We start from the raw sequence: 27,647 nt of genomic DNA, 5'->3' as shown, positions 1-27,647 counted from the left end.
CTGCATGGAGTTCCTTAGAGAAAGTCAATACCATCTCTGTGCACTCTTCTATTCCAGAACATACTTTTTATTTATAACTCAAACTTCCTCAGGCACCATGAGCCCACGGTTAGGAATGACAACACCTCAACATTAACAGTTCAAATGTCACAGGACTGCTCCTTTACCCACTGTCTCTTCCTTTGTTATTTCCGGAAACTTATGGGTGTGCGTCATGGGTGCCTGTGAACGATCCTCTGTTCTTCTCTGCTATGGAGTCCATCTAAGGGAGTGCTAAAAAGAAACAACAGGCCCAAAGTGGAGTGTCACTTTTATGAAGCCCCACCAAGACTTCATACCGAACTGAACTGCAGTCTCGGCCTCCCCCAGGAGTGGAATTTTAAACCAATCAGCCTGGGACTTCCTGGTCAGCATTAGTGAGGTCATCTGTGAGGAAGTCAAGCAATGGAGGATAGTACTGCCTGAGAAACAGGAAACAAATGAATGAGCCCAGTGACCGACCCAGTTTTCTGACCTAAGAGAGTTTCTAGGCTGTGGGACAGGGACAGAACCATGGTGGGGTCCAGTGGACTGCCTGAGTGAAGAGAAAGAGTGAGGAGTGTGGAGAGGTTGTGTGCCCTTGGCCAAGTTATTTAAATTCTCTGTGCTTTCAGGGCACCTGGGTGGCTCAGCCGATTAAGCCGTCGGCTTGGATCAGGTCATCTCACAGTTCATGGGTTTGAGCCCCAGGTCAGGCTCTGTGCTGATAGCTCAGAGCCTGGAGCCTGCTTCAGATTCTGTCTCTCTCTCTCTCTCTCTCTGCCCCTCCCCTGGTCATGCTCTGTCTCTCTCTCTCTCTCAAAAATAAATGAAAGTTTAAAAAAAGAAAATTTTTTTTAATTCTCTGTGCTTTCAATTTCTTGGTCTATAAATTGTTCACAAAAATGCATTTACCTCAAAGGGTTGGTGTCAGCATTTTAACAAGATAATACAAATAAAGGACTAAAATTGGTGGTTGACACTTGTTAAAGTGTTAGTTTTTATTATTATCCAACATATTTGGAATTGGTTGGTTAACTGAAAAAGCTTACTGAAGTGTGGAACCATAAAAAAGAAAGATAAATACACTGGAATAGGTTGCTTGTTTCTCAGTTATCTGCTTTCCCTTCTCTCAGAGTAATTAATGACAGCATCTAAAATACAACCTATGAGTCCCTGCCTCCCGGTATTCGTGTTGTGAAATCCACTCCCTTGAATGTGGACTGGGCCTATGACTTGCTTCTAACAAAAGAATATGGCAAAAGTGATAGAATATCACTTCTGAGATTAAGTTACAAAAAGATTCTGGCTTTCATCTTGCTCATTCTCTTGCTTTCTCCCCTTCCTCCTCTGTTCCAGCTTGCATGTTATGAGCTGCCCTCTGAGGAAGCCCACAGGACAAGCAATCATTTCCTCTGGCAATAGCCAACAAGGACTTGATGGCTGCCAATGGCCTTGTGAGTGAGCTTGGAAGTGGATCTTCTGAGGCTGCTGACAGCCAACAGAGTGAGCCCAGAAGCACTCCTCTCCAAAGACAGCCTTGGCCAACACCTAGACTAAGCTGCATCCAGATTCCTGCTCCACAGAAACTGTGAAGTAAATGTTTCTTGCTTTAAGCCGTTACATTTTGGGGCGATTTGTTACAAAGCAATAGTTAACTGTTACAGTTACAGAAACTCTGATTTTAGCTGAACAAACAGACTTCCAGCCGATTTCTACCAGGCTGTTTCTCAGCCTCCCTAACAGTTAGATGTGGCCAGGTAACAGAGTTATAGCCAACAGAATGTGAGAGATGATGTATGGAATTTTCAGACCAAGGCTTTTAAAATGTGGCTATGCAGGTTCCATTGCCTTGCCCATTCCTCTAGATAAGACACAGAAAGTTATGAAAATAGCAGAACTACAAGATGGAAAAACCTGGATCCCTGAATCACCCTGTAGAGGAGGGCTACCCAGGGACCAGGATCATCCATTTGAACTATCTGTGAGTGATAAATAAATTTCTATTGTGTCGGAGTCATTATAATTTGGGGGTTTGTGGCCGCAGACAGCCATGCTAATTAACACTTTTATGTGAAAGAAAAGAAAAACTTTTCTCTGGAGTAAATCACTATTATTTTGGGTGTCTGTCACATGAAGCCTAACCTGTATCCTTATCAATATATATGCCTTAAGAATATTATTTTTTGGGAATGCAAGCTGGTGCGGCCACTCTGGAACACAGTATGGAGGTTCCTCAAAAAACTAAAAATAGAACTACGACCCAGCAATTGCACTAGTAGGCATTTATCCACGGGACACAGGTGTGCTGTTTCAAAGGGACACATGCACCCCCACGTTTATAGAAACACTATCAACAATAGCCAAAGTATGGAAAGAACCCAAATGTCCATCCATGGATGAATGGATAAAGAAGATGTGGTGTATGTATGTGTGTGTGTTTATTTATTTATTTATTTACACACACACACACACACACACACACACACACACACACACAATGGACTATTACTCGGCAATCAAAAAGAAGGAAATGTTGCCATTTGCAACTACGTGGATGGAACTGGAGAGTATTATGTCAAGTGAAATTAGTCAGAGAGAGACAAAAATCCTATGACTTCACTCATATGAGGACTTTAAGAGACAAAACAGATGAACATAAGGGAAGGGAAACAAAAATATAAAAACAGGGAGGGGGACAAAACAGAAGAGACTCTTAAATATGGAGAACAAACTGAGGGTTATGGGAGGGATTGTGGGAGGGGGGATGGGCTAAATGGGTAAGGGGCACTAAGGAATCTACTCCTGAAATCACCGTTGCACTATATGCTAACTAATTTGGATGTAAATTTAAAAAATAAAATTAAAGAAAAAAAAACGAAACCTTGGAATTCTAACTTAGGAAAAAAAAGAATATTATTTTTACCTAGATATGTACTCCCTTGTCATTCTCCAAGGCCTTTCTCTTGAGTATGGTCCGTCTGATTGGAGTTCTTGCACAAACTATATGCCTAGTGCTTTGCATTTGACTTTCAGTTTCATCTTGTTCAAAGCAGAGACAAGTCAAAGACTCTTGCAAATCAAATCGAATGCAGAATCCTACCAGACCTGGGGCTTTAAAAAGTCTTTCTAGGGGGCTTGTTGGTGGCTCAGTCAGTTGAGCGTCTGACTCTTGGTTTCGGCTCGGGTCATGATCTCACAGTTTGTGAGTTTGAGCCACGCATCGGGACCTACTTGGGATTCTCTCTCTCTCCTTCCCTCTCTGCCCCTCCCCTACCATGGTTTCACTCTCTCTCAAAATAAGTGAAAAAACTTAGAAAAAAAAAGTCTTTCTAGTTGCTCATAACCACTTTGCCTACACCCAATTCAATAGTTTTTTTTTTTTTTAAGTTTTAAGCAATTTATTTAAACATTTGTTAATGATGAGAGGGAGAAGAAATGATCATTGTGGACAAGATATAAAAACAGACATTTATACAATTAGTGTCTTTACATCTTAATTGCACAGTATTAAATTTTGAACATCTTTGCCTTTTGATGGAACTATCTTTGCAGTTAAAATGACCCACGTTGAAAAAATACAATCTAAAGCCTTACACAACACAAAAAGTAGAAAATAACATGAATAGCTATTTTTTATTAGCATTCACCTTTATCCCGTCTTTCCAAAGCATTCTTGGTTTTCTTTGTTACATTTTATTTATTTTTGATAGAGACAGAGCACAAGTGGGGGAGGGGCAGAGAGAGCCGGAGACACAGAATCCGAAGCAGGCTCCAGGCTCCCGACACGGGGCTCAAACTTACCGCGAGATCATGACCTGAGCTGAAGTCGGATGCTTAACCAACTGAGCCACCCAGGCACCCCGACCTTCTTGGTTTTCTTAGAAACAGTTCTTTTTCTTTGCAGACTCAAATTTTATCAATTTGTGTAATTTAGCTACATAATTATGAGTATGATGGAAATAGATTGGTAACAAACATAACCAACTCTTGCTAAGCATTCTTCTCAACTGGGGTCGCAGATACACAGGAGTGAACCAAAGTGAAGGTTACTAGCTGTGTAGTACTTTCTTTAGTACTTCCCAGGGATCAGCTGCATATTTCAGAAAGAACATTAAAAAACGTTAAGTGGACAGTGTTTAGGAAGAGCTTCTACTATATACAATGTGTACTTTTAGGGGAACAGAGACCATAGATTTCATCTACTTTTCAGAGGGAGCTCTGATCTCTAAAATATTAAGCACTATACTAAAAGTTAAAACCTAATCCATGGCACCAAGCTGAGGCCTAAACATCTTCTCTTCCTATATCTGATTTTGGATACTTGTGCATCTACCTTTTTCTTGAATACTCCTTTTCCTCTAAAAACTAAATTCAGGGGCGCCTGGGTGGCGCAGTCGGTTAAGCGTCCGGCTTCAGCCAGGTCACGATCTCGCGGTCCGTGAGTTCGAGCCCCGCGTCAGGCTCTGGGCTGATGGCTCAGAGCCTGGAGCCTGTTTCCAATTCTGTGTCTCCCTCTCTCTCTGCCCCTCCCCCGTTCATGCTCTGTCTCTCTCTGTCCCAAAAATAAATAAAAACGTGGAAAAAAAATTTAAAAAAAAAAAAACAAAAAACAAACAAACAAAAAAAACTAAATTCATACAGGGGCACCTGGGTGGCTCAGTTGGTTAAGCATCCAACTCTTGGTTTCAGCTCAGGTCATGATCTCATGGTTCGTGAGGGCTCCGTGCTAACAGTGTGGAGCCTGCTTGGGATTCTCTCTCCCCCTTCTCTCTCTGCTCCTCCCTTGCTCGCTCTGTCTCTCTCAAAAAATTTTTCTTTTTTTACACTAAATGCATACAAATAGATGTTTGAGAGCCGGTGACCCTAACTGTTCACCAAAAACATTCAGACCCTAGGGGAGCCTGGGTGGCTGAGTCGGTTAAGCATTCTACCTCTGATCTCGGATCAAGTCATGATCTCACAGTTCATGAGTTCAAGCCCTGCACGAGGCTCTGCACTGACAATGTGGAGCCTGCTTGGGCTTCTCTATCTCTCCTCTCTCTCTGCCCCACCCCACTTGCACGCTCTCGCTCTCTCTCTCTCTCAAAATAACTTAAAAAAAAGCCTTTCAGACTCTGAATCTCAGTTCAGAATCTTCCAACTAAATGGGGCCCCCTAACTCTGCTGTGGTCAAATGTTCCCCACACAGAGAGACTCTGACCATGCTGTCTAAAGGAATAGCCCTCATCAATTCTGATCCTTTCACCCTTTGGTTTTCTTCGTAGCACTTATGACTGTCTGTTTTACTATCCAGTACATATTCAATGAAAAAATTCAAACTATTCAGGATATTATTTTTGACATTTGTTTATAATTTCAATATCAGATTTCCCAGTCTTTCACGATAGTCTGTTATTTTTTTTTTAATGTGAAATTACTTAAGTGAAGGAGAAAAATATTCTGGACTAAACAAACCACACAAGGAGCCTACAGCAGCTGCAAATTTGGAAACTTTGTACTAGGTCGATGCCTTTTAAATCTGTATCAATACAAGGAAATCTCACTAAAATGAAGCTGAGAGGTCAGCAGCCGGTGCTTTCACACCCTAGCTCTCCTAGTCCATTGCGGACACAACAGGAAGAGCCTACCTTGCAAGTCCATTTACTTTTGCTATTACTTGACTACCCCAGTAGGAGAAAGGTTTTCCTCTGCCCAGGCAACAGCTCAGCCAATGAAAACCACCATGCTTCCAACTCCCAGTGCATTCCGATGGACTTCCAATTTATAAAAGCCGTCCCCCGTTCCCCTTTTCCTCTATAAACTGGCAATCCTTTCTTTCGCTCTGTGGATTTGCCTGTGATTTTCCCATCGCTTGCTTGTCCCCCAGTGTAATTCTCTGCTATTCTCAAACAAACCCCCCCCCTTTTTTTTTTGCTGGCAAAATAACTAGCTGTTTATTTTTAAGGTTAACAAGCTGCATGTTTATGTTCCCCAGAAACGAAACCAAAAAAAAAATCTTAATTTCAAAAATTAAAAGATGAAATGAGAACAATAACAAAAGAAACAAAGAAGAGATGCGATTTAGAAAGTAGGAGGCGGGGCGCCCAGGTGGCTCAGTTGGTTGGTTAAGCATTTGCCTTGGGCTCAGGTCATGATCCCCCGGTGTGTGAGCTGGAGCCCCACATCCGGGTCTCTGCTGTCAGCGCAGAGCCTGCTTTGGATCCTCTGTGCCCCTCTCAGCCCTTGCCCCACTCTCTCTTAAAAATAAATAAATAAACTAAAAAAAAAAAAAAAGTAGCAGGCAATTGCACAAATCATGATGTTGTATACCTGAAACAAACATACTGTTATCAAGTCATTATGTTGCACACCTGCAGCTAAGATACTGTTGCAGCTAATTAAAAAAAGAAAATAGGAGACAAGCCACAGATATTTAAAGCAGTATTCACACAACAGGTGTTTATGATCGGAGTTTAATAATTTCTCCCCTTACATTGTTGCACTTCTGACGGTCCTATAAGGAAACAGAAATGATTTCCCAAACTTTGTCATCTCCTACTTTCCAGCATTTTTTTTTCCTATGTATCCCCCTGGAGGGAGCAAAACTGAAGGCCAGATTTTCTTCTGACTGGTCAAATTCATTAGAGCAGTGGTTCTCTACCAAACATTAGACTCACTCACGGTTTATTAAAAGATTCCTGCCCGCCCTCCCCCCGCCCCGGAGGAGATTCTGATCCAGTAAGTCTGAAATTTGTATTTCCCCCACATTTCTATTTCCAAGAAACTCCCTGATGATGCTGACACTGCCGGTTGGACTGTGGGAAGCACTACACTGAGGCGCGCAGGAAATTTACAAGGGTGACCACCGCAATTTACGTCTAGAAAAGCAAACTTCGCAAAAAAAAAAAAAAAACAATAAAAATAAAAAAGTCAATCCAACAAACAAAAAGCCGACACACTCCCAGACAACAGCAAAGCTCTAGGAAGCCACACATATTCCCGTTCAGTCTGCACAGATTTGCTTTATCGGTTCTATGAAAAGCTTCGTGTCAGTTAAAACACCTACCTAAACTGGTTCAGCCAAACTCCCGCCATTCAATGCTATATAAAAGGGCAGGCTCCCGGCTAAGAAATATCAGCAATCGTCTTACGGATAATCGAGCCTCCTTCACCTGGGTCGAAAAATGCACCGCCCGCCCCCCGCCCCCCTCCCCGACCCGACATTCACCTCAAAGGAAATATCTATTTCCCTCAACGTAGAGCATCGGTTTTAGGGATGTTTCCATTAATACAGGAAACCTGATTCGGGCAGCATCTGAGCTACACACGTCAGTGACAGTGAAAAAAGACAAAAACAAAACCTGAAACTCCACCCGCCGCTGCTACGGTACCTGAACCACGGTCCCGCCCTCTCTTCCACTGGGAGGACGAAGGGGGCAGGGCCGAGTGCGCGGCGCCCACGTGACCGCCAAGCGCCGCGCGCAGCCAAGTCGCGCGATCTGCCGTCATATCAGCTTATGCCGCCGGCCCCTGATTGGCTGGCGGCTCCGGCCGCTAGGAGCGTGGGTCTGGCTACGCCCCTCCCTGCCAGGCCCGCTGGCTGAACGCCGCTGGGTTCACTTTGGCCCAAGGCAACCTGCGACGTCGTTGGCGGACGACCTTCGGAAGGTAGGGATGCCAGCAGGGCAGGCGGCGGCGGCGGCGGAATACCTCCGGAGAGGGATGGGCGAGGAGAGGAAGGGAAGTGGAGGGAGAGAAATCCGCAGGATGGGTCCCAGGTGGGGAAGTTGGGAGCGCGCCAGACGCTTTTTTCACGACCGGCTGCGGGGTGTCAGGCTCCGGGCGGGCGCTGGGGCTCCAGCGGTGACCCACGGCAGGGATTGGCAGGCAGCCGGGCATCCTGACAGCGTGCGCAGGCCGTGAGGCGTCGAGTGCGGGCGCAGGGGGCGCTCACTGGCGCTCGCTGGCGGGGATGGGGAGAGGGGCGATCCGGGAGACCTGCGGTGTCTGGGGGCTGTAGCCTGGCCCGAGGACGTTTCGGGGCGCCGAGGAGGCCCGCACATGAAAGCAACACACACGGTGAGGGACGTCAGGAAAACGACAAGTTGGCTACTGCGGATCGCTCATCCCAGGGAAGTCTGTCCAGTGAACGCTAATGCTTTGCTTTGAGACAGACTTCCCTATGTTTTGGAGGGATTTTTCCCTTTATTGTTTTTTAAAGGGGCAAAGAAATTAGGCTGGGACCTCCTGACAATTGCAGTGCAAACCCCAGTTACTGCAACGTAATTAGGATGGAGGGACAACAGTCCGCGGTTTGTAAAGACTAAAAGGGAAGGGAAATAATGTATCAAGTTAGCGTCGAAAAAAGGAAGAAGTCCTGTCTCTTGGCATCCCTGTGTTATAGCAGAATAAATTTGGAGGTGGTGTAAATAGATAAAGTTCCAAATGTCAGTACGTAAAGTTTCCAAACTGGAAAGCTTGCGGTAGGCAGGTATTTTTTAACCAAAACCTTCCAGCAGGTTACCTGTCTTTATATCACCGTTGGTGCGTGCGTGCGTATTTAGGTTTCTAATGATAAGCATCTAAAAAATAATAAGTACATGATCCTTGATCACTTACAGAATGCTTTCCCATTCATTATGTAATGTAATTAGCGTGGAATACTCAGAATGCCGCATCCGTATGAGTACAACTTGAGAGATAATATAATGTAGAAGCTGGGAGAACAGACTCTAGACTATACATCCCAGTTGTTACTTGTTACTTAAGTTATTTAAACACTCCTGCCCTCAGTTTCCCTTTCTCTAAAGTGAAGGTTACAGAATTATCTACCTCCTCGGATTGTGATAATTAAGCCAAGTGATACAGAAAAAATGTTTTTAAATAATACCTGATTCTCAACAAATGTTAGCCGTTACTGTCTATACTTTTAAAATAAAGCAAAAGTAAGAGTAGACTCCGATATTCTAAGCCTAATTGTGTTTTATTAAAAACTGTGTTTTATTTTTATAAAGTTTCTTTGTTTCTGTAAATGTAAAATAGTACCAGCTTTGTTTCAGTCATGGGTAGTTAACTTAGGGTCTGTGAAGACCCTGACTTCAGTGGGGTATAAACCCCTTAAAATCGTATGCAAAATTATGTGAATTTGTAGTCACTGAGAATTGTAAACATTAAGGAGCTGAAGAGTTGAGATAGTGATGAAGAGGCAGTGGAACTTGGTGCGAGTTTAAGAAGTTTGACTTTGTGGGGTGCCTGGGTGGCCCAGTCAGTTGAGCGTCCAGCTCTTGATTTGGGCTCAGGTCATGATCTCACAGTTCGTGGGTTTGAGCCCTGTATCAGGTTCTGCACTGCCATTGCGGAGCCTGCTTGGGATTCTCTCTGCCCCTCCCCTACTCCCGGTTGCTCTTTCTCTCTAAACAACTAAACATTTAAAAAAAAAAAAAAGAAGAAAAAAAAAATAGAACTTGGACTTTGCATCCAGACTGCATGTGTTTGAGTTCCAGCTCCAGCATTTGTTACTTGATGATCCCAAGCAGGTTACTAGTATTTCCTGTGCCCAGCTTCTTGATCCATAAGATAATACTAGTACCTAACTCATGGGGTTTCTTGAAAGGGTTAAATGAGCTAATATTTACACTGCCTAGTGTACAGTAAATATTGATACTAGATATTATCAGTTATTTTTCAAAGAAAAACCAAATGACCTCTTTCTCCCTTAGGTTAAAGTAATTTTGACTCAGCTTTGGCTCCTGTAGCAGCAGTAATAATCGCTCCTGTTTCTTGAATAACTTCTCTGTGTCAGTGCCGAAAGACTAGAAACTTAGTGCCTAAACCTTGAGAACAATTCTATAATGAAGATACATTATCTCATTTTACAGATGTGGGTTTGAATATAAACTTCCAAGTTGAACTGCAATTTTGAGATTATATTGTTACTGATTTCAAAAGATTTCTTTGTTAGATGTCAGAAAGTATGGCAACGTATTTAGGAATACTTAATTTCTACATTCAACAAATAAAATTAATTGAAGCCAAAATTCTAAACACACTTAAAATAGGTTTCATTTCACAGTATCTAAACTGCCTCCCTTTCCGGCACTGGTTTGTCGTTGCAGCAATTATGCACAGGGAATGTACAAATGAACACAACTAGCATGGTCCTCAGATAAAAGCAAAACTGAAGTTAGGGACTGAGATCTTGTGAAAGCTATTACTCACGTCTGATATTGAAGGTTGATTAAAGTAGATTTCTGGTTACCGTTTGAATTGTTTTTGGCTGCACTGTACTTACTGTATTGTCTTAGGGCTACGGGACTCTATAGGTAACATGTAGATTAGTCTGGAAACTCTTAACCAACCTTTAGTGGTGTCACAATATCTAGTTGCTGGGTTGTTTTTAAATGTTTATGTTTCCTGGTATGACTTAGTGTACTTCCTTTGCTACATTATTTCCCTTAGCAGTCTCTACTCCTCATGGCTTCAGCTTCAACCAGTACAAGCTCGCTGTTGAACTTCCGATTCATATTTGCATGTAATCTACTACTTTATGTCTAAGAAGAAGCATAGAGTTAAAGCTTATTAGTCTGTGCTAATTAGATTTAAGACCCAAACTGACTCCATCATTCCTTACACGCCCTGCGTGTCCCAAATATATATATTTGTCCCTGTGGCACCAAATATAACAGCTCTCCCAGAGTTCCCTCTTTTGATTATGATGACATCATCATCCACATGAGCCAGCTTAAATCTCATAGTCATCCTGCATTTCTCCCTCTTTCATATTCCAGTATTTAATTGGTTGTCACGCCCTGTGGGTTTTATGGGGTTTTTTTGTTTTTTGTTTGTTTAAGCAGGCTCCACCCCTCATCCCCCCCCATCGCACCCCCCCCCCCCCCCCAGTGCTGAGGCCAACATGGGGCTTGAACTCATGACCCTGGGATCAAGACCTGAGCTGAGATCAAGAGTCAGATGCTTAACCAGCTGAGCCACCCAGGCATCCCAAGCCCTGTGGGTTTTTTACTTGCTCAATCTCTGATGAATATGTGTGCTCTTAGAGCTGAGCTAGTCTATCACAGGAGCAACCAAATTAGTCTATCTCTGGCTCTGGCTCTTGCTTTTTTTCTCATCAATACTCATATTCCTAATGGAATGGTTTCTATGAAGTACGGGTGTAATTATAATCTCTTCCCTGCTCAGAGACTTTTTGGTATCTCCCCGTCGTGTATGAGGGAAAGTTCGATTCCCTAGCAGGGCAACAGAGCCCTTCCCAGTCTGACACCACTTTCCTTTTATAAGGTTTATCCTCAAACATTTTTTTCCCCTCTGTTTTACCCGTCACACTGTTTGGCACCCACCAGGGACACCCATTGAGTCACGAATGTAGCATGACTTTTTTCCATGCCTTTGCAAGTTGTTACTTTTATTTGAAATGCCTCTCTCTAAACTTTTCTTTCTGATAATGTCCTTTAACGCCTGAATCAGATGTGTGTATACCTTTGTTATAGCACTTGCATTGATGTAATTATTTCTAAAATTGCCTTATCTTGAAGATGGATTTTGACTGTATCTTTTCAATCTTTATAGGCTCATTATCTAGTGTAGAGCTTGATGCTTAATTGTTATTTGAATGAATTAACAGTGTATGATGAAGGATATATGTCAATATCTGGCATTTGGCATTAGTTAACTAAAACTAAGCACCGGGGTGGCTTGGTCAGTTAAGCATCCGACCCTTGATTTCAGCTCAGGTCATGATCTCCCAGTTTGAGCCCCGCATCAGGCTCTGTGCCAACAATGCGGAGCCTGCTGGGGATTCTCTCTCTCCCTCTCTCTCTGACCCTCCCCTGCTTGCTCTCTGTATCTCTCTCAAAATAAATAAAAATAAACTTAAAAAAAAAAAAAACTTTCCATGCCAAAGTGAGAAAAAAATGTTTGCGACGCCTATCACAGAAAAGGAGCTAAACACTCTTAATAAATAAGAACTTCTAGAATTTGATTTTAAGAAACTGACAACTCAGTGGGAAAATGGGCAAGGGATAAAGACATTACTTCACAGAAAAAAATATAAATTATTCTAAATATGTGGAGTCATGCTCAACCTCACTCATAATAAGAAAAAGGTAAATATACACGGAGATATCATTTTTGTTGCTATCAGATTAGCAAACATCTTAAAGTTCGATGATACTGTCTGTTAAGGTTGTAGAGCTATAGGCACTGTGGCCTTGCAAAGTGGTCAGTTCCTGTGCAGAGCAATTGGGCAGTGTCTACCAGAGTGACCAATGCAGTTCAACTCTGTCCTAGCTTTTCTGCTTGTAGAAATTTACACAAAGTAGGGTTAATCGTTGTAGCATTGTTTTAAATCACCTAAGATTAGAATCTATCCAAATCCTTGTACATGAGTTAGATAAACAGCAGCGAAGTCACACAAAGGAAACATATGTCCATAGTCCCTTAGCCACACTTTCAACGTCCGAAAAGCCCTGAAAAACCAGAAGTTTTTTTGTTTTTTAAAGGTGGGCACTCAAACTCATTTGGTGGCAAGGGCTTACTCCCACTGACTGAGGTGCCCATTTTGTGTTGGTGCACCTGTCAGGTACCCCCACCCCTTGCAATTTGCTGGGACTGTTTTTGTTACTTTCGGTTTAATTGCATATGGCAACATTAAAAAAGAAACAAGAGGTAATGAAAGTCCATATGAATAACAGAATGAATGGAAGCACCTGTCATTGGTAATAGCACAGAACACGGAGTTATATATTGTAGGAACTTGTGCGTCGTGTGTCTGTGAGGCCTCCTGCTGAAGAAGACGGTGTGGGCACTACCACCATGTGACTTAAAGACTAGAAGAACAGATTGCCAAAGTTTTACACTGGTGGTGAGGACCAAGAGAGAACTAACGAAAACCAGGAAACCACCGCCCAGGACAGAAAACAAAGATCCTAACCATGTTCCGATTAAGTGGATTTGACAACAAGAACATAAATAAATGCCACCGGTTGCTTCGTTGATCTTGAAACAAGCTGGAATATATCAGGAAGAACTACTACTGAAGAAGAATGTTAGTATTAAGAAGAGAGGAATCAAGTTTAGGGAGCAGGGTAATGAAAAATATCTGAAAGTATGGTGAAAATTACTCTGCTGGTCAGGAAACAGCTACACCTAACCCTGGTGAATTGGCTAAGGTAATACCCGATGGAAACGTGAGTGCTGAATACATTTGCAGTGGTGGCGGAATATTGTGGTAACATATTGTTAAATTGCTCTGCACAGGAACTGTATCACTTTGCAAGGCCATAGCAATGTAGGGTAGTGCCTGTTGCCCTACAACCTTACCGGCAGAGAATGTCCTCAAACTTCAGGATATTCGTTAAGCAGGAACTTCATATATAGTTTTTCTAAAAATGTTTCGCATTAAAAAATATCAACATGGCTAAATAATTGTTGCACATGCTTATCCTTCAGGGACTAAGATGGATCTTGTACTCAGTGCTGCAGATTATTATTTTTTTACGCCGTACATCTACCCAGCCTCGTGGCCCGAGGACGACATCTTCCGGCAAACTATTAGTCTCCTAATTGTAACAAATCTTGGCGCTTATATCCTTTATTTCTTCTTTGCAACACTGAGCTATTATTTTGTCTTTGATCATTCATTAATGAAGCATCCACAGTTTTTAAAGGTAAGTGATTTTCTTACCTACTTTTTAACTGTTTTTACCGTAAAAATAATACGTATTTGTGTGTGAGATTTTCAGGTTAAACTGGTTATAACCATTAAGAAAAATTTCTGCAACCAGCATTAGATGGGTTAGATAGTTTTGGTAGGGCTAATCCCCTCTCTTAATGGAAACAAATAAATGAACCCAACTTCTTTTTTTTTTCTTTTTTAATTATAAGCCTGGTGTCTTGCTAGATATATAGAATTTCTTTGCTAACAGTGATGAATAAATAAATGCACACATTTGTGTATTTGCTTTAATGTTTGACTTTCACAAACTGAAGTATGTTTTTACTATGTGTGTGTATATATATATATCTTTATATATATATATATATATATATATATATATATATCTTTTGACACGATAGGAGATTGTAAATTTATTTACAGTCATTTTCTATTTCAGTTATTTATATTTATCAGTTCCCCCAAGGACTAAAAAAAGAAAAAATCAAGAGAGGTTTGGGGATGGAAGTTATTTATGAAAGAAAGGATCATTTTATAAATAGACGTGTAGAATGCGGATTTTGTGAGAAAAAGAGTAAGATCAAGAATTCAAGGTACTTAGCGTATTTGCTTTTTAAAAAAGAAGTGTCTTTCTTACACATGCATTCCCACGTATTAACATTTTAACAGAAACAGTTTAGCAGTAAGCTCCTTCACATAAAAGAGATTGAAAAATCCATTCCAAGACAATTTCATCAATTTCATGCTGGTTTTGTTTAACATAGACTTTGTGGTTTTTAAGTATTGGAAATTTCGTTTTCAGAATCAAGTCTATAGAGAGATTACGTTTACTGTGCAGTCATTGCCGTGGATTAGTATTCCCACTGTTGCATTGTTCCTGCTAGAGTTGAGAGGTTACAGCAAATTATATGATGACATAGGAGAGTTTCCAAGTGGTAAGTAAATAATATGAACATGAGGCACAGAGTGGTTTCTCTCAAGAACCAAATCTGCCTCTCTTTCTTCTTTTAAAATAATTACAGATTGTTTGTGGGGTTTTTTTTTCAGTTAAAAATTTTTTATGTTGGTTAAATTTTTTTTAATGTTTATTTATTTTGAGAAAAAGAGACAGAGTGCAAGCAGGGGAGGGGCAGAGAGAGGGGGAGACACAGAATCCGAAGGCTCTGAGCTGTCAGCGCAGAGCCCGATGTGGGCTCAATCCCATGACCCCGGGATGATGATCTGAGCCAAAATCAAGAGCTGGACGCTCAACCACCTGAGCCCCCCAGGCTCCCCATTTAATTGTTTTTAATGCTTTTTTTTTTATGCATTCATGTCTTGCCACACAATGCACATTTCCTAATCTATCAATTTTAAAGCTGGTTGTGGATGGAATTATGCTTAGGGGAAGATGGATAGATCAGAGATAGAGCTTTGCATTCATTTACTATTCTCTTTATTGAATTCAGACTCCCTCAAAAGCTCAAATAGTACATAATTATAGGAAATCAGAAAATACAGATTTTAAATCCACTGTCCTGCTACCTAGAAACTACCTCTTTTGACATACATCCTCTAGTTTTCTATGCATGTATACTTCATCATTTCTGCTACAAAAATGAAACCCTACTACATGTACTGGTTTGGACTTTGCTTTTTTTTCTTGGTAGTGTATATATATATGGCCATCTTTTCATTCAGTAAATATTGACCTTATATAGTGTATGAGTTACAGTATCACATTATGTAGATATCAATAGTTTATTTAAATGATCCCCGATTTTAGGCCTTTAGATTATTCCTTTTTTTCTCTTGTAGCCAGTCCTGCAGTGACTAAATTTTTGTGAAATTCTGAAATTATTTAATGAAGAGACATTTCTGGTGTCTAGTATTAGAAAGCGAGAATAGTAGTTAACATTTATTGAGTGTTAATACGTACCAGCTACTTCTAAGCTTTCCACACGTATCAATCCATTTTATTCTATATCGGTTCTACGACATAGGTCCTGTTATTACGTTCCTCTTATAGGTGAGTAAATTAATGTACAGAGAGTGTCAGTAACTTGCCCATTCAGCAAATAAGTGGTCATTCAGCAAATAAGTGGTCTATCTGGGACTGGTCCTCAGGCTCGCTTGCACCCGCACAGCTGCTGTCCAAGTAAGAGGTTAGATATTTAAAAGAAGGAACAAGAATTATACAGTAGGGCGATGAATTGACTAGGCCTTGAAAAGTGGATAGGACTCTGAGTAAATATAAAAGGAGAAAGTGCATTCTAGACACATGGAACAGAATGAGTAAAGGTACAGAGGTGAGACTTTCAAGATGTTGGGAGGACAGTGAGTAAACTAGCCTGGTTAGTACAGGAATGGATCAGGCAGGAAAGATCAGAAAAAGTTGGGTTGTGGAGGAAATGCTAGGTTTTAGGTATTTAGCAGGAAATAAAGTTCTAAGCGGGAAAATAGTATGTAAAGATATGTTTTATGAGGATTAAGATGAAGGAAAAATAAACAGTGTTATTTATGCCCAGAGATTTAAATAAGAAAGATGCCTTAAGCATATGTTTTTTTTGTCTCATAAATGTCTTCATAATTTAATATTTGAGGTGGGGGCACTTTAAGGTTTTATGAGAGGCAAATGAGAAAATGAGCAGATACCAGAGAGATTAGGAAGATTAATTTATAATGTATTGAATTAGCCAAAACAGTTGATAGTGTTAGGTCTAGGATCATATTTGGTCCACTGAGATGGACAAGTCAAGTACAAAGTAAATTCTGATCCTGGAAGCCGGATCTTGGTTCTGATCTATCGTGTTGTCTCTTCTAGGCTGGTTTCGGCTCATTGTTAGTATACTGTCCTTCCTCTTTTTCACTGACATGCTGATCTACTGGATTCACAGAGGCCTTCATCATAGGCTTGTGTATAAGGTAGAGTGATATTTAGGGGAAAGAGAAAAACTATATCCATTTCAGCAGTGTATGGTTACAAATTCTGTTTTCTGTTTCCCAGAATTTCCTGTAACTTACTAAATACCTAAGTAGCCACAGCATGACAGATACCAGGTTCATTTTGTTTGTGTTCTTTATGGGTCTGGAGGGGCTATGTTAAAATGTTACTGTTTCAGGTAAAGGAGGGCATTTTATAACATGAGTGATTTTGCTGAATTTATAGAGATTTTTTAGTTAGGTCATTGGAAATGACATGCTCATGACATGGGCATGGAAAGCTAAGTTGAAAAGTGAAGGTGGTTATTAACTGTGTTCTTTCCTTCTGTAGCGCATACACAAACCTCATCATCTCTGGAAGATTCCTACTCCATTTGCAAGTCATGCTTTTCACCCCGTGGATGGCTTCCTTCAGAGTCTACCTTACCATATATACCCTTTTATCTTTCCACTACACAAGGTGGTTTACTTAGGCTTGTACATCCTGGTCAATATCTGGACGATTTCCATTCATGATGGTGATTTCCGTGTTCCCCACATTTTAAGGCCATTTATTAATGGCTCAGCCCATCATACAGACCACCACATGTTCTTTGACTATAACTATGGACAGTATTTCACCTTGTGGGATAGAATTGGAGGCTCATTCAAAAATCCTTCCTCCTTCGAAGGGAAGGGACCACTTAGTTACGTGAAGAAGATGACAGAAGAAAAATGGAACAGCCACGCAGAAAACGGTTGTAAAAATGGAAAATTATTCAGTGGAGAGCTTACAAAGACTGAGTAGTAGATTTTTGCCCTGTTATTGAATATGACAAAATATTTTTAGTTAAGGAAAAATAATCTACATACATACAACCAAGAGACATAGCAAGTAAATGGTATTTGAAAGTCCACGTTGTGGGTTCTGCTCATCATGATGGTAGGTCAAGGAAAGATGCTGTCTGTGAACACCAAGATTTTCAACCTCGTGCTTACAATACTAAGTGTTGGTCTGAAGGGCAAGTTATGTCTTTCTAGCCAGCGTATCTATAATTTGTATAGCCTCAGTGGTTTTTGTAAGGATAGAGAATAAATTATCGAGGGGACTAGGTTATGTCCTTTTGCCTTAATCCACCCATACTGATTAAGAAAAATATGTTATGCTTGATAATACCAACGCTAAGCGTCATAACAAAGAAATACTAATAGGAATAGGGTTCCTTATTTCAGGAATGGTTAAGTCTTCAGTGTTGGTGTGGTAATGACTACCCATAGTGTTTGTTCAAGTGGAAACATCAGTGTGAAAAAAAACTCTGATAAAACATTAGCAGCCAAGTAAATGACCTAATTAATAGCAGGTATAAGAAGATTATCATCTTCCTACATGTAGGAAGCTTCTCTGTAGACATTGTCAAATAATTGCATTTTACTGATGAAAACATAAACTAGAATTTTTAAGAAAATGTTCATACTACCATGATTTAATCCAAACCTGGGACTATTTTAAGATTTTGATGGTTATTGTTTTAAACCGTTGTTTAATAAGTATTATGTGAACCTGAGTATATTTAGAAAGGGAAATTTGATGCCCAAGTAATATATTTGACATTACTGCTTTTTTAATTAAAAGGATGCACTGCACTTTTGATATGTTTCAAAGTTACAATCCTGTAATTTCCTATGAAAGGAAGTAATTGCCAAAAATTTAGGCCTATCACTGAAGATTAGCTTTGAAATTTTCTCTCCTCTCCCTTCACTTTCCCCCACATTCTGTGCAAGAAGATTTAACAAATACTTTCGTAAAGAAATGTTGTGTGTTGTAACAAATATGTTGGGAAAACATGATTTGGAAAGGCATTCTATAAGCTATTTATGTAAAATCAATAAAAGTTGATTATCACTATTATTAAACTGTATCAGTTAAATATTGTAACCGCACAAAGTATTCTTTGTACAAATTTTGTGTCAACTTGAAACCACAGACATGATGTGGATTGTTGAAGCTTTTAAATGTTCCCAAATGCTCCGAGTCAAGAGAGAAAGAAGGGGTAGCACATTCTTTTTATATTCACATTCTTACTAGACATGAGTGTTTTAGCAAGAGACCCGTCATAAAACGTAATGCTTGGTGTCCTGAAGAAAGTATTTTTTTCTGAGTTACTGTTGACAGGGTCCTGCTACTTAAACATACTAGCGTGCCAGTTGGTGTTTTGTAACTGACAAATGCAGACAAGTGATGGTCACTAACCCCCCTGGCTCCAGTGCTCCACTTGGACCCCCCAAAATTAGGAAATTAAGCAAACTTTGTTTCCTCTGATAATGACGGCTAATATTCAAGTTTTCTATTTCTGTTTCAGTTTTGGTAGTTTATCTGTTTCTAGGAATTTACCCGTTTCTTCCAGGTTGTCCAATTTGTTGGCATATCGTTTTTCATAATATTCTCTTGTAATAGTTTGTATTTCTGTGGTGTTGGTTGTTATTTCTCTTCTCTCATTTGTGATTTTATTGATTTGGGTCCTCCCTCTTTTCTTTCGGGTAAGTCTGGCTAGACGTTTATCAATTTTACTGACTTTTTTCTCAGAACGTGCCCCTGGTTTCATTGATCTGTTCTATTGTTTTTTTAGTTTCTATATCATTTATTTCTGCTCTAATCTTTATTATTTCCTTCATTCTGCTGGTGTTAGACTTTGTTGTTCTTTTTCTAGCTTCTTTACGTGTAAGGGTAGGTGGTTTATTTGAGATTTTATTTTGCTTCTGAGGGTAGGCCTGTATCGCTGTATAGTTCCCTCTTAGGATCACTTTTGCTGCATCCCAAAAGTTTTGGACTCTTGTGGATGACAGCTAGTGTTTATTGAGTTTCACTCCTGATCAGGCACTATTACAAGTCCTTGACATGAGGAAATTGGAATGCAGTTGTATGACTTTTCCAAGGTTATTTCTTTCATGTAAAGCCTAGTGTGGATGTTTCTGGTCAGTGGGCAGCTCTCCGCAGTCATTCTGAGACCCAGGCTCCTTCCATCTTGGGGCTACCTATCTCTAGTTTACAGTCTTGCTTGTTGGAGAGGCCCACAGAGGAAGAGGGAAAGGTACCCATGGAAAATGTTTGTGGGTCAGGCCTAAAAGTCATGCATATCCCTTGCCATGTTCCTTTGGACAGAACTTAGTTGTATGGCCAATCACACTGAAAGAGATTCTGGAAAATGTGTCCAATTGTGCCTGGAAGGATGGGGCAACTGCTTTCTGGAACAGCTAGCCAGTTTGCCATGCGCACATAATTTATTCTTTTCGGGGGTCCCAGTAAAAGGCATTGAAGTGATGAATGAGCCCCCAGAGTATTTCAAGTTATCCATCCACTGGATGTCTTTGTGCCCTTAATTAACTGTGTGTTAGTTTCCTCTAGGTTCTTACTACTGTGTCGCTAATAGAAAAGAAAGGACAGAATTTATAGGGAGAGGAAAGCTTCCCAAAAACGTTAGTAATAATCTAGCTGGTCTGTACTCTCCCATCTTTTTTTTTTTTCTTTTTTTCCGCCTTTTTAAAAAAAATTCTAATCTTATTAAGCAGTATGATGTTTAGTAGTCTGCCATTATTTTCTATACTACTACTGCATTGGCCAATCTCCTTTAGAGGAATTCAGACAATATTCGTGGAAGTGAGGATCTAAATTCCCTCTCACAGGAACATCAAGTGAAAGGTTTTTCCCCTTGACTTTGAAACCTTGTGTAGGTTTCAAAATACGGGGTTTTGGGGTTTGATAAATACTTTGCTGAATGAATTAATGAAATGGTGGAAATGCCCTTCCCTTCAATAAACACTTAAGGAACCCCTACCAGGGGTCACACACTGCACCAGATGCTGCAAATATTTATGCTGTAGATTCTTTTCTTTTTTTTAACGTTTATTTTTGAGACAGAGAGAGACAGAGCATGAACAGGGGAGGGTCAGAGAGAGGGAGACACAGAATCTGAAACAGGCTCCAGGCTCTGAGCCCAACGCGGGGCTCGAACTCACAGACCGCGAAATCATGACCTGAGCCAAAGTCGGCCGCTTAACCCACTGAGCCACCCAGGCGCCCAAATGCTGTAGATTCTTAAGCACTGTCTTTTTAGCCAACAATTCAGGTCTTACTCATTAGCTGACCTTTGCTGAGTGCCTGGGAGGAGTCAAAGGGAAAGTAAAGAGGATTCAGATGGGTCCTAATCAAGGATGGACTGTCCTTTTTTTTTTTTTTCTTTCCACTCAAAGTTCACTAGGAATGAAGGAACAAAACTTGCCAGTACCCTGGATTCTGACCATATAGGAATCAGTAGTAAGAGAACCGATCAGGGAGTTGAATGCGTCCACGTGGAGTTACCACATAACAGTGTTCTGGATACAAAAAAAAAAAAAGATCTTCAAAATTATTGGTTGATTACACCAAGAAATGACGAACCTGGGAGGACAATCTATAACTTCAGCTGGAGTATAATTCATCTCAGAGGAATTACAGACACCAATTGCTTTGGAGTTAAATAGTTTTGAGTCCTGACTCTGCCCCTTGCAGATTGCATGACCTTGGTTTCTCTATCTGCAAACTGATGAAAATACTGCCTACCTGATAAGATTAAACGGGTTAGAAACACTCAATTAAATGTCAACAGAGGCTATAATTCATGTAAATTGTGAGCCTCTGCTTTCTAGGCTCAATGATTATTGTCATTACACCTAGGATAGCCCCTCAATGGAAATCAACTACTGGGAGAAAAAAAACGCCCCTGGGTACTTTGGCCTTAACATGGGAGGGTGAAAGACACGGGGTGAACAAGAAATAGGGAGCACAGAGGAAAATCCTAAGAAAAGCCAAAGTTAACACATATACTGTAAATTTTCTTTGTAACAATTGTAAGATATCTAAATTATTTGTTGCTAAATAATTTTATTTTAAAAATGCATTGCTGGGGCACCTGGGTGACTCAGTCGGTTAAGCGTCTGACTCTTGGTTTCAGCTCAGGTCATGATCTCACCGTTCATGGGGTCAGGCTCTGAGCTTACAGTACAGAGCCTACTTGGAATTCTATGTCTGTCTCTCTGCCCTTCCCCCCGCCACCAGAATAAATAAATAAATAAATAAATAAATAAATAAATAAACTTCAAAAAAATAAAATATTTGTACTATAGACTTTCATCCACTTCTTATATCATTTTATCTATTTTTTTTAACGTTTATTTATTTTTGAGACAGAGAGAGACAGAGCATGAATGGGGGAGGGTCAGAGAGAGGGAGATACAGAATCTGAAACAGGCTCCAGGCTTTGAGCAGTCAGCACAGAGCCCGACGCGGGGCTCGAACTCACAGACTGTGAGATCATGACCTGAACCGAAGTCGGACGCTTAACCGACTGAGCCACCCAGGCACCCCTCATTTTATCTATTTTAAAATTATAATTTTACACACTAAGCCATTTCCCTGTATGAAAATGTGGCCTCCTGACATGTTCTACCAAACAAACAAATAGGAACCTGGACACTTAGTGCACATTCCGATATTTGAGAGCACTTGCTGTGGTGAGTTTTGTCCAGTGCTTCATCAAGATTTTTTTCTTTTAATTAACTTAATGGAGGTATCATTTAAATATAGTAAAAAGTACTCATTGTATGGTTCAATGAGCTTTTACAAATACGTACACCATCCAAGCAGCACCCTGTTAAGATATAGAACATTTTCAGGGTGCCTGGGTGGTGTAGTCAGTTAAGCGTCCCACTCTTGATCTCAGCTCAAGTCATGATCTCACGGGTTCGTGAGTTCAAGCCCTGCATCAGGCTGTGCGCTGATGGCGTGGACCGTCTCTTTCTCTCTGCCCCTCCCCCACTTGTTCTCTTTCTCTCTGTCTCTCAAATAAACTTTAAAAATATTAAAATAAAAAAAAAAGATACAGAACATTTTCTTTACCAGAAAAAAATTGATCTACCTTCACAATCTCTCCACATCCCTTAGGTAACCACCAATCCACTTTCTGTTACTGGAGATGAATTTTGCTTGTTCTAGAATTTCTTATAGATTGAATTAGTATGTACTCTTGTGTCTAGTTTTTTTAGCTTACATGTTTTGAAATTCAGGCTATTGCATATGTCTGTAGTTTGTTCCTTTTTATCTCTATTCCATTGCGGTATATTACAATTTGTTTATCTGTGTGTCTACCGATGGATTTCTGGTCTATTTCTAGGTGAGGTTATTATGAATAAAGCCGCTACAAACAAATGTGCAAGTCTTTGTATGGATCTATGTTTCCCTTTCTTTCTGGTAAATACCTGTTCGTATAATGCCTCAGTACCAGGGTGGATATGTGTTTAATTTTACAAGAAACGATCAAACTCTTCTCCAAAGTGACTGTACCATTTTACATTCTGACTACAAATGATGAGAATTCCATTTCCTCCACATCCTCACAAACAGTGTTGTCAGTCCTTATTTTTAGCCTGCTAGTGGGTTCGTGGAGTAGTGTCTCATTGTACTTGATTTGTATTTTCCTGTGACTAATTATGTTAAACACGTTTTTTTTTTTTTTTTCATGCTTTTTGGCTGTTTTACACTTCTTTGCTGAAGTATCTGTTCAAGTCGTTTGGCCACATTTTAGATCAAGTTGTTTTTCTATTATTGATTTATAAGAATTTTTATATATTGGCACAAATCCTTTGTCAGATATATGTGTTACAAATGTTTATTCCAATCTGTAGCTTGCCTTTTCATTTCCTTAATTGTATTTTTAAAGTCAAAAACAGGAAAGTTATTTAATTTTGATTAAGACCAATTTATCAATTTACATCTTTGATAATTATTGCATCTTATGTCCCATTTAAGAAGTCTTTGCCTATCTCAAAGCAAGCTCGGACTTCTTTTTGTGGGAAGATTTTTGATAATGCATTCAAACTCGTAATAGAAGACTTTTCATATTTTTATTTCTCCATTTGTCAGTTTTGATACACTGGTTTTTAAGAAATTTGTTTATTTCGTTTTAAGTTTTCAGATTTTTTGCCATAAAGTTGTAACATTCCCCTATTACACTTTTATTTTTTTTAATGTTTATTTATTTTTGAGCGGGAGGTGGGGCAGAGAGTGGAAGACTTAGGATCTGAAGCAGGCTACACAAGGACAGTAGAGAACCCGATTCGGGGCTTGAACTCATGACCCAAGAGATCGTGGCCTGAGCCACCCAGGCGCCCCTCCCTCTTACACATTCAACGCTTACAGGATCTGTAGTCATGTTTCGGTTTTTTTTTTTTTTTTTAGAAGATCTTTTTTTTGATGTTCCTTTTTAAAATTCCTGATACTGATCATTTGTTTTCTTCCTTTTCTTGATCAGTAGAGCGGAGCGAATATACATTTAGTTGATCTTTTTTAAAAATCTACTTTTCGCGGGGCGCCTGGGTGGCTCAGTCGGTTGAGCGTCCGACTTCGGCTCAGGTCACGATCTTGCAGCTCGTGAGTTCGAGCCCCGCGTCAGGCTCTGGGCTGATGGCTCAGAGCCTGGAGCCTGCTTCTGATTCTGTGTCTCCCTCTCTCTCTGCCCCTCCCCCATTCATGCTCTGTCTCTGTCTCAAAAATAAGTAAACATTAAAAAAAATTAAAAAAAAAATCTACTTTTCGCCCTGTTGATTTTTCTCCATTGCTTGTCTTCGGTTTTGTTACTTTCTGCCTCTTTTTCCTTTTATTTTTTTGGGGTTACATTGATCTCTCTGTCTCTCTCCCTTTCTCCCTTTCTATGTCTTCTCCTTAACTTCTCAAGACAGAAGCTCAGATCAGTGATTTTTTTTTTCCTTTATAAATATAAACATTTAAAGCCACCGAATTTCCTGTAAGGTCTGCGGTGACTGCATGCCACACATTGTGATATGCTGTGTCTTCATTGCTATTGAGTTGCAAGTATTTTCTATTTTTCAGAGCGATCCCTTCTGTGACCAGTGGTACGATGGCCTTGTACTGGGTCAGCTTAGCCGAGCCAGAATGGTGTTTCCCGAAATTACTCTCCTACAGGGTTGTGGGTTAGCACGGCTGCCCAAGTCGTTTTGTGTCAGATTTAGAAGGTGGAAATGGAGCGGCAACTATGTTACTTTTCACGCTTGGAAAGATGAGGCGGTCTAGGAATCACTGTTGCCGATTCAGTCACGTTGTAACTTCGCATTTGGCTCGCCTGGTCGGCCCAACGCAGCATCTGGGCCTGCGGCAGCCGTGACTCCGCTCTGCTCCCCTTGGGCTTCTCCCAGTTCTGGGCCTGATGTGTGTTTAAGCCTCTGCCGCCCTCCATCTCAAAGGGGTGGTGAGGGGTTGACAAAGGCACCGGTCCACCGTCCTGAGTTGCACAGTCTCCCAAGTGCTAGTCCGTCCTCGTCGCCCCCTCGTGCCCACCTCACATTTGCCTCTCCTTCCTGACTTCCTCCTCCACAGACTTCAGATCCCAACACCAGACGGAAACGATCACCTCCTATGAACTGTAACCAGCCTTCACAGTTAGCTGTGGTCAAATCCTCGCTTCTCTGATGGAACGCTGATAAAGAACCTGCCACTGAAAGTGATCCCAGGGGTCAGAATCTTAAGAATCAGACCTCTGTTGGGGCACCTGGGGGGGCTCAGTCGGTTGAGCATCTGACTTCAGTTCAGGTCATGATCTCACAGTTCATGGGTTGGAGCCCTGGTTCAGGCTCTGTGCTGACAGCTCAGAGCCTGGAGCCTGTCTCAGATTCTGTGTCTCCCTCTCTCTCTGCCCCTCCCCCGCTAACACTCTGTGTCTCTCTCTCTCTCTCTCTCTCAAAAATAAATAAACATTGGGGCGCCTGGGTGGCTCAGTCGGTTGGGCGTCCGACTTCGGATCAGGTCACGATCTCGCGGTCTGTGAGTTCGAGCCCCGCGTCAGGCTCTGGGCTGATGGCTCAGAGCCTGGAGCCTGCTTCCGATTCTGTGTCTCCCTCTCTCTCTGCCCCTCCCCCGTTCATGCTCTGTCTCTCTCTGTCCCAAAAAATAAATAAACGTTAAAAAAAAAATTTTTTTTAATAAATAAACATTAAACACAATTTTTTTTAAAGAATCAGATCTCTGCAGACTTTTCAAGTCACTATGTTTGGATACCTGAAACTAGCATAACATTGTGTATTTCAATTAAAAAATTTAAAAAACAATCAGTTCTCTGAACTGGTCTTGTGTTATCTGCAAGCGGTTCTCTGATTCAGTTAGCTTTAAAGTCATCAGTGACCCTGTTTCCAAAATTAAAGGGGATGTTGGAAGTCCGTGATCTTGCAATAGCAAAACAGTTACTTAAATAATCACTTGGAGACACCTGTAATCAAGTGCATGTGGAAGACAAGGCTTGGGAGGAACAAGTGTTTGAGGCATAGAACATTCTAGTGGAAACGGAGTGTAAGAAGCTTATGCAGAGCTTCTAAGCGTGCTGAGAAACTTAGACAAAGATGATGAGTTTATGACTTTAAATTCCCAGTTCAGCACCCAACTAAGGAGCCCAAATGCCCTAAATGAGAATTGCCTTAAATGAGAATATGATTGCCCTAAAATAAACTCTTACCTCTGCAGTTGTAGAGCCAAATTTCTGAAAGCCACATCAAAGTTTCATTGTGCTGGCAGCAAATTAAATTCCTGATCTTATTGACTTTTATATGTTAAAGGTATGGCATTGATGGGGAACGAATAGGACTCTGAAAATGAGATAAAGGTATTAAAAGAATTCTGCACCCCAACTCCAGCGTGTGTGTGTGTGTGTGTGTGTGTGTGTGTGTGTGTGTGTTGGGGAGGGAGGGATTCATACCACCAAGCAATTCTCTGACCCCAGCTGGGTGAACTGCCTTTCAACTCCACTCTGACTCAGAGATCGCATCAGATTTCACAGGGTAAGGGCTCAGTCCCACAAGACTGGCCACTTCAGATGCCAGTTGTTATCTGTACTTGCTTCTGACCCACAGGCTATAACCCAGAGGTTTTCACAACCGCCTCCTTGAGTTTGAATAATTTGCTGGAGTGGCTCACAGAACTCAGGAAACCTGTTTACTCGCTAGATTACTGGCTTATTACAGAGGATATTAAAGGATACGAATCAGCAGCCAGGTGGAGACTTCCGTAGGGTGGGGTCCTGAACAAAGGAGCTTCCCTCCTTGTGGAGTCCGGGGCTTGGCCTGGTGCCACGCAGAAAGGTTCCAGTTCCCAAACCTATACACTCTGAAGCCCTCCCCCCCCCTTTTTTTTATGGAGGCTTCATTACAGAGGCATGATTGATGAAGTCATTGGCCATTCGTGACTGATTCAACCTCCAGTCCCTCACCCCTCCCAGGAAATAAGAGAACTGAAAATTCTATCCCTCTAATCACATGGTTGTCTCTCCTGGCAATCAGTCCCCATCCTTCAGTGTGGTCCAAAAGTTAGCCCATTAACATAACAAATGACACTTTTATTACTCTCCTCACTTAAGAAATCCCAAGAGTTTTAGGAGCTGTGTGTGCCAGAAACTAGATGAAGACCAAATATATATTTTTTTATTATAAATCACAATATCACAGGTAGATAGGCAGATTTGATGCAACTAGGGACCTTGAGCCCATAAATTCTGAGCCTCCTCGGGCAGTAGAAGAGAAAATTGTGTAGTAGGCAAAGTATTGTGACAGCACTATTTAGCAGAAAGATATATGGCATAAAAGTAATATGCATTCAGATACTGGTTCTGAGCTTATATAGTTTCTTCTATTGATAGGGAAAAATCTGTTATAAGATGGCTGACAGGACTGATGGGGGATTCCAGTCCCTGCCCAAAGACCCCCCTTCCGGGTTTTTCTTCCTACCCAAAAGACTTGCCACACTCCAAAAGACTATAAATTGTCCCCACTGCTGATGCTCTGGGCTCAGACCTCTGGAGAATGATCTCCTCTGCACCCACCTGTGTAAAATAAATCCCTTGCCTTCCAAGATCTCCCAGTGGAGAGCCACCCAGGTGCCCCGAATAATATTTTGTGTAATACCTTGTGCGGAGCCCATTACATGCACTATCTTATTTAATCTTTCCCAAAAACCTATGAGGCA

At 40.9% G+C, this 27,647-nt stretch overlaps 1 protein-coding gene and 2 long non-coding RNA genes across 13 annotated transcripts in view; 2 read left to right on the top strand and 1 right to left on the bottom strand.

Moving 5' to 3' along the window:
- The window catches only part of LOC147576915 (uncharacterized), a 69,259-nt gene extending 61,784 nt beyond the window's left edge, over nt 1–7,475 (bottom strand). For 2 of the 11 annotated variants that reach the window (XR_015241281.1, XR_015241285.1), the window contains exon 1: nt 7,392–7,473. This is a non-coding gene — a long non-coding RNA (uncharacterized LOC147576915). The other 9 variants (XR_015241282.1, XR_015241289.1, XR_015241288.1 and 6 more) reach the window with 8 other exon arrangements.
- Nucleotides 7,476–11,543: 4,068 nt separating this feature from the next.
- SC5D (sterol-C5-desaturase) lies at nt 11,544–18,497 on the top strand. The gene is made up of 4 exons (XM_025928059.2): nt 11,544–13,682; nt 14,493–14,625; nt 16,494–16,594; nt 16,944–18,497. Exons 1-4 carry the CDS (start codon nt 13,473–13,475, stop codon nt 17,397–17,399), a joined length of 900 nt encoding a protein of 299 aa, XP_025783844.2. The 5' UTR covers nt 11,544–13,472; the 3' UTR covers nt 17,400–18,497.
- A 1,847-nt stretch (nt 18,498–20,344) lies between these two features.
- LOC147576914 (uncharacterized) lies at nt 20,345–25,370 on the top strand. Its single transcript, XR_015241278.1, has 2 exons — nt 20,345–22,874; nt 24,513–25,370. It is a non-coding gene; the product is annotated as an uncharacterized LOC147576914 (long non-coding RNA).
- Nucleotides 25,371–27,647: the final 2,277 nt, after the last annotated feature.

This window comes from Puma concolor, chromosome D1 (assembly GCF_028749965.1).
Source record: "Puma concolor isolate L17-30 chromosome D1, mPumCon1.1.hap2, whole genome shotgun sequence".
Lineage (NCBI taxonomy): Eukaryota > Metazoa > Chordata > Mammalia > Carnivora > Felidae > Puma > Puma concolor.
This window is presented reverse-complemented; position numbering and strand designations above follow the sequence as displayed.

Excerpts from the sequence above, each read along its gene's own strand:
- SC5D (XM_025928059.2), top strand. The coding sequence starts at position 13,473 with ATGGATCTTGTACTCAGTGCTGCAGATTATTATTTTTTTACGCCGTAC. Across the intron at positions 13,683-14,492 it reads AGCATCCACAGTTTTTAAAG|AATCAAGTCTATAGAGAGAT; the intron begins GTAAGTGATTTT and ends TTTCGTTTTCAG. Across the intron at positions 14,626-16,493 it reads CATAGGAGAGTTTCCAAGTG|GCTGGTTTCGGCTCATTGTT; the intron begins GTAAGTAAATAA and ends TGTCTCTTCTAG.